Source organism: Maniola jurtina, chromosome 11, assembly GCF_905333055.1.
Source record: "Maniola jurtina chromosome 11, ilManJurt1.1, whole genome shotgun sequence".
Lineage (NCBI taxonomy): Eukaryota > Metazoa > Arthropoda > Insecta > Lepidoptera > Nymphalidae > Maniola > Maniola jurtina.
The window spans coordinates 9,759,094-9,766,158 of NC_060039.1; the positions used below are offsets into that span (position 1 = coordinate 9,759,094).

The 7,065-nt window shown below is 39.6% G+C and overlaps 1 protein-coding gene across 1 annotated transcript; it reads right to left on the reverse strand.

The window, feature by feature from the left end:
- Positions 1-867: 867 nt before the first annotated feature.
- Positions 868-5,182, reverse strand: LOC123869564 (lipoprotein lipase-like). The gene is made up of 5 exons (XM_045912546.1): positions 5,128-5,182; positions 3,611-3,773; positions 2,789-3,189; positions 1,610-1,813; positions 868-1,082 (listed from the first exon to the last, which is right to left on the reverse strand). The coding sequence occupies exons 1-5, from the start codon at positions 5,177-5,179 to the stop codon at positions 868-870; spliced, it is 1,035 nt and encodes a 344-aa protein (XP_045768502.1). The 5' UTR covers positions 5,180-5,182.
- Positions 5,183-7,065: the final 1,883 nt, after the last annotated feature.

The window sequence follows — 7,065 nt, forward strand, 5'->3', positions numbered from 1 at the left end:
TTTGCTGTTGCCATACGCTGAATTGGTAGATTTCACACGCCTTTAGAGAACTCTCAGGCATGTAGGTTTCCTGACGATCTTTTCCCTCACTGTTAAAGCAAGCAATATTATTTAATTGCTTAAAAGGCTCATGACTCGAAAGTGAGAGGCGCGTGCCCAGGATCGAACCCCGATCTTCTGAATAGGAGGCGGACCTCTGAACTACTACGCTATCACTGCTCCAGTTCGATGCATTAACAGAAAACCGAGTTTTCAACTTGTTTTTATGTGCCTACCTAACTAAGGTTTGTCAGTGCAAACCCACTTTTTAAACCCACTTTTTTTATTTTTTTATACGTGAGTAATAAAAAAACATACAAGGATTACCAACATAGGTAGTAGTTAAATTACCATTTCTTAATTATTAATTTTACTAACAGATAGTTTTTATTTAATAAGTTCATAATTTTGAGAAAAAACGTAGGTACTTAGGCATTAACAGGGCTCTCTCCGTCACTCGTTTCATACAATCGTAGTTCCAATTTCATTTGAATATTAAGCAACCAAAGTCCATGTTTTGCAGACATATTCTACAAACTAATATCTGTGTCTGTGGTGTTTTAGATTTTTCTAAAAATATGTAGTTTTAAAATTACAGGCGCTCAAAGATTTGTAGGAAAATTTTTAAGTCCGCGTAACTTTGAAACCGAATATTTTAACAGAAATCTGGAAAACCACAGACATAGATATTAGTTTCTAGAATATGTCTGCAAAATTTCATGGACTTTGGTTGCTTAATATTCAAATGAAATTGGAACTACGATTGTATGAAACGAGTGGAAACGAGTGACGGAGAGAGCCCTCTTAAGTAAGTATGTAAGTAGGTACCTATGCGTATTTGGACTCATTTCGAGTACGAAGATAATAATTTCCGTTACTTTTGGGGTTCGCAGGGTAACCCATGCTAGTAGTTGGATTATTCTTGCAATCGTCTTTTTCAAACTTTTCCCAACTCTCACAAGCATAAGAGATAAAGCCCTCTTCAGATCTGTATTCGATGGATTCTTCAAAATACTCGTGTGATCTGCTGTGGCTGCAGGCATCTGAAATGTTTTGTTAGGCTAATTAGGGCCCGACTTAATCTTAAAAGTTACAACATGCTGTGTTGTATTAGAAAGAAATTTATTGCGCCTTATTGAATCGACATTATGGATTATTCATCACCATCATCATCATCAACCCGTCATTCTTTTGTTCAATCAGCTTAAGAGTAGTTATTAAAAGTACCTATGTAATAATTGGTACCTAAACGCATAATTTCCGCCTTGGGATCCTCCCGCCGCGCGCTGATGCTAGACAGATAAAGACTTAATCGGGTTCATTCAGTGAGACGGATTCTACAATCTACCCACCCCGTTCGTGTAAGGAACTTAGGAGTTCCTAAAATTTCAAGCTTTTGAAACTATTCCGGGTAGGATAATAATAGTTGATCATAATTAAATGACCTTACTGTTCTTTTTTTAAATTCTTAATGTAAGGTTTATAATTTATTTGGCCTTACTAGGTAGGTACTTATTTACCAATCTGCAACGTATTATTAAGGATTAGATCTTTTAAACTACGCAGGTACCTGCAGCTCGTCGAGCGCCATTACATCCTGGTTGCATCGGCAGTCCACTGTTGGGATAAAAGTCAGCGTCCCCGTAACTTCGTCTGTAGCCATACACCCCTCCACAAGTGTGTATGATATCTACAAACTCTGCGTCACTCTTATCCAAACGAAAATCTGGCGGCATTAATGGCACTTCGAAAAGAGGCCGCGCTGGGTCCAGACCTGGGATTTCGTTTGAGTACAACAGATACATGAATTATGAGTAAGGGTTGAATTTTAAATCATGGCCAGTCTTTGTGATTAGGGATTTAGGCGTCCGTCGGTCCTGGCTACTGTCACTAACCTTGAGCGTTTAATTCATCCAAGTCACTAACATAATCGTTAAACCTAGTTGAATCTCTTACGGCCGAAATTAATAATTCAATCTATTTGCAATCTGTCGATAAAACTTGACAAGTTGTTATTTGACAAAAAAGGTCATTTTGAACCAATAAAACGTTGCCTAAGTACCTATACCTACCTAACTTATTGACAGACTAAGGATAGATTGATTAAATATTAATTTTGGCTGTTAGTCTAGTACCTATGCGAGAGGGTATGGATTTATTCACTAACTTTTAATAAATGAGTTTGACTTTGGAGGCCTCCCATGTCCGAGAGCAGGGGTCGACCACTCTATTCCCCACCTTTAGTCCCTCTCCGCAATAAGATGACCAAAAAATCTTACAATGTTATGGGTTTCCACTAGCAATGTGCTTGTGTGAGGATGCGTAGTGAAATAATGGTGGAAAGGTAGCTTTAGGGCGCCTTCGCCGCAAAGTCAAAGTGCCGCAGCGCTGCGACCACGCTGCTTTGTAAATCTATCGTAACAATCGACTGACAATTTCGACTGATGAATTGCGCGTTTTTATTTAGTTATATGGATTTACTAAGCAGCGTGACGGCAGCGCTGCAGCCGCACGGCACTTTGTAGTAAGGCGCTTTTATTCAGATCTAGTTAATTGATTAAGGCACACTAGGTAGGTATAGTAGACAGGTAAGTAAGTAATCCAATCTGAACACAAGGTGTATCGCAGTCATTGTACAAAAACAGATCTCAGGAGCAGGATCACAGCCTGCGCAAATTGTTGTCACCTATCTACTTATTTCGCGCGTACCATGCCTATATGGGTAAAACTTCACTATTTTAGTAAGTACCTGTTATACGAAATATTTTTTGACTTGAAAACATTCCGGCATAGCCCATCACATGTGCTCCTAGACTGTGCCCAATCAAATGGAAGTTTTGACCAGTTAGACTGTATGTTTGGATTAGTGTTCTCAGTAATCTAGCGACTCTGCGCCCCACATATCTGGTACTGACGGCGGCAAGAGGATAAATCTCATTTCTTGATAACTCATACCAATCTACTGTTATCACATTTATGTCGTATTCTCTTAAAAGAGATTTTTTTATGTTCTGTAACCATTCAGCCCTTTCCCCGGTTCTCCATCCATGGGTCACAATTCTAATGTCTTTAGATTTATTGAAATATTTGCTTTCGATGGGTGCATTGGTTTCTGGTACGAGAAGGGTCTCTGGTTCAAACTCGTTATTTCTGTAAATAATTAACGTAAGTAATTTGTTGGTAATGCTCAACTCAACCTAAAGTTCGATACAAGTGTACCTAACTTTGAAAAACTCGAAGAGGAAAATCATCATCAACAACCTATCGCTGGTTCACTACTGAGAACGGGTCTCCTCTCAAAAACGGGTCTACCACGCTGGTTAAATGCGGTGGGCAGACTTAATACACCTTGGAGAACATTATGGGCAATTAATTGCTTAAAACAAACACCTAATTCCGAAAAGTAGGATGTGCGTGCCCGGAAACAAAAACTTCTCGACTACGAGTATGAAGCCGACGCGACGTCCGCTTTTTGTCATAGTGGTACCACCACTGCACCGAAAAATATAATAGATATCATGAAATGTCCTAAAATTAATGTATTAGTAGGTAAGTATTCATCTATCTTTACCTAGTGTATAAATAAAAATATGCATCACCAACAATCAAATCTTCCGTGTCTTTAAATATTGTTGAGAAATTCAACACGAGGTTTTGTCCGTAGTCATCCACGAAATATAACCAGTCTCCGTCATAAGTTTCCCGCTTCTCCGGTGTACTATAACTCGTATACGCTGAAATGTTTCATGGATAAGTAGGTACGAGTAGGTAGGCACAATATTGTTGCAGTATACATAGGTAGATACTCGCCCCGTAGATAGATAGGTAGATAGGTAGGGCTCGCCCCGGTTTCGCCCGGGTTACCTAGATATACCCATCTAGACATAGCCTATGCCCATCTGATATAAAGTTTTTTTTAAATGGTGAAATAATTTTTCTTATAAACTGCAGTGGTTCCGAAGGTTAGGTACCCTTTCATAGGTACTTTATGTTATACACAAACTTACAAATCTCGCACCCTTTATGTATTCACTTATAGATTTCTTTTTCGGGCTGATAAAATAATAACTAATGAGTATTTACATAATATGTAAGTAGGTATATATTTTTAAATTTACCTAATAAAATATATAACTATCTTGGGCTTCTTAAGGTGCCCACGCACTCGAACTGAACTGCAGCTGAACTGCGCGTCGCGTCAGCGCCCCGCACGATATTCTCTCCAGCCGCGCCGCGCGACAGTGACGTACGCGCGTCAGTGACGTACGCGCGTCGCGGCTGGAGAGAATATCGTGCGGGGCGCTGACGCGACGCGCAGTTCAGCTGCAGTTTAGTTCAAGTGCGTGGGTACCTTTAGAAATGTATGTTGTCTTCTCACACAGGGATTTGCGAGGATGCGTAGCAATATGCTACGAATTACTTAGTAGTGCTACGAGCAAGAGATGTACTGTGTAAACTATAAACCCCACCACTAAGCTTGAGACTCGCTATATTGCTTATGTTTTCTTAGCTCTGATAAAAAAAGGTTCAATGAGTTTACTAATCTCTGAAAATCATCATTATCATCAACAACTCATTACAATTGCCTGGTCCACTACTGAGAACGGGTCGCCTCTCACAATGAGAAGTGTTTGGCCGTAGTCTATCACGATGGCCAAGTGCGTATTAGCGGAATTCACACACCTTTGAGAACATTATGAGATCACGCACGCACGCTCCCACGCACACACATATCTACTTGTTGTTATGGCGCCTCATGGTGGGCGCCAGTGCGGCCTTTTAATACGGCAACAGTACGTATCTACCTACTCAACAGATACCTAGAGTTTCAAATCGCGATAAAAAGTAACAATTCATCAGCTAAGAAGCTACCCGTCCCGGCTTTCCAGCTTAGGGGGAACAATTCTCCTACTAACATTAGCGCGAGTGTCGTACGGGTGTGCGGGATGTCCCCCCGCCTTATACCCCGATTGCCATCTTGACTTGTCGCGTACTGTATGCATGCAGTGATGAGGACCACAATAACCAATAGGCATAGGGTTAAGTATAGCTAATGTTTAGTATTTAATTATTAAAACATTTCATTACCTAGAAAACACAAACAAGTCACAAATGGTACCTCGTAGTAAAGTAATTGCATCTTTGGAACTGTTACTTGGCAGAAGTGTGAAACAATAAGTAATGTACACGGTTAACATGGTAACCTAGTTATTATTCAGTTACGACAAGTTCTTATCGAGTACACATATTTCCTAATATAACTTCCGTTAATTATAATTAACGCGATATGAACTACAATGTAGCAAATTTTCTTAGTCATGGCAAATTAGTTGAAATTGGTAGGTAGGCAAGCAGTTACATTATTAGTAGCCCAAAAGTCCGTGGGAAATTTTGAGGAGGTGCTATTGATAAAAGCTGGTAAGGTGATTTTGTAACTAGAATAGGGCAACCTATATACCTACAGTTTCGGCTAGACTGGCTTAGACATAGATATTAGTTTCTAGAATATGTCTGCAAAATTTCATGGACTTTGGTTGCTTAATATTCAAATGAAATTGGAACTACGATTGTATGAAACGAGTGACGGAAAATAATGGGCATTTCAAGTTTAAAACTTCTATAAGTAAGTATGTTATATTATACTCAGAGAAAGTAGATGAAGCGTATGACTTTCAAGTATCTACTCTTATGAAGCACTACCTCAAAAATATCCATTAGATCTCAGAAGTAATATTTATAGGCAGAAATTTTAGTTGCCAGCATCAGTTTTAAGCTCCAGGTACACGCTCCGTCTTACCTGAGAGCTTAGCTGCACAAGCCAGTTTGCGTGTGGACGGCAAGACGGTATCCCACGCAGTTCCAAAAGCTGCTAAAGATTGGAATGCGCAGTTCTTGGTCTTGCATTGGCCTGTGTAGTTCTAACTGAGCAAGACTTTCTATTGAAAAATGAAGGAATTTTTCACCTTGCCGCATTGTTTCAACCTTCTCATCTCATTCTTAAACATATTATCATGATATACGTAGGTGTACACATGTAGGTACAGCACTTGATTTTACATGGCAAAATGGTGCTTACAAACTAACGCATGGGAACGGTTGCTTTTTTTCTGACATTTCTAGATAGGCTCACGCTTGACGCTTAATAAAAATCGGTCAAATGCGAGTCGAACTCACACACGAAGGGTTCCCTACCATTGTAAAAGAAATAACACTTTTCTTTTAAAATTTTCATGGCGGTCATTATGAAATTCTTATTATTTGCTGTTATAGCGGCAATAAAAAAACACATTCTGTAAAAATTTCATTTCTCTACCCTATTACGGTTCACAAGATACAGCCCACTGACAGACGGACGGACGGACAGCGGAGTCTTAGTAATAGGGTCTCCTTGGCACCCTTCGGAGTTCGGGTACAGAACCTTAAAAAGCAATGATGAGGTCTAAATTGGAGCGCCCCTGTCTAGAAGATGTCTAGATGCATTCTCGCCTTGAAAGTACAATACATGTTTAGCTTATACGTGGCAGGAAACACGGACGCCGGAAAGGCATTCCAAGCGGTTCGAATCAAAAACGTTGACCAAAAACAATCCGTACCATACCAGTAGATTGTACATTATGTCAACCACTAAAAAGTTTACGTTTTCTCGCCAATCTGTGGTAGAACGAGGAAGGAGGAATAGAGTTCAGAGTTCAAGATACGCAACGGGTATTATGAGCGGCGAAAAGATCAGCGGGTAATTCGCTAACTCAGTGATTATAATCACTGAGTTAATAAAATTATTATCAATCACTATATCAGAGAATACATCAATTCACTGAGCGATACAAAAATAATTTATCAAAAATTTCTATGGATTAAAATGTCAATTAATAAGCTTGGTGGCTTTCATTCAGTGATGATCACTGAGTTAGCGAATCACCTTGCAGCTGATTGAGTGAGGTGTGGGAGTTATGGAGTATGGACTCACCCCGCGGGAAACTAACCATCAGAATAACACACAAATTAAATCATAGCAACGTTATTGTA

What these genes read in the sequence shown, in the direction of transcription:
- LOC123869564 (XM_045912546.1), bottom strand. Translation starts at nt 5,179, where the DNA reads ATGCAATTACTTTACTACGAGGTACCATTTGTGACTTGTTTGTGTTTT. An exon ending in GACTTGTTTGTGTTTTCTAG is followed by an intron (nt 3,774 to 5,127) that starts GTAATGAAATGT and finishes GAAACATTTCAG; the next exon opens with CGTATACGAGTTATAGTACA. An exon ending in TATTTTTATTTATACACTAG is followed by an intron (nt 3,190 to 3,610) that starts GTAAAGATAGAT and finishes AATTATTTACAG; the next exon opens with AAATAACGAGTTTGAACCAG.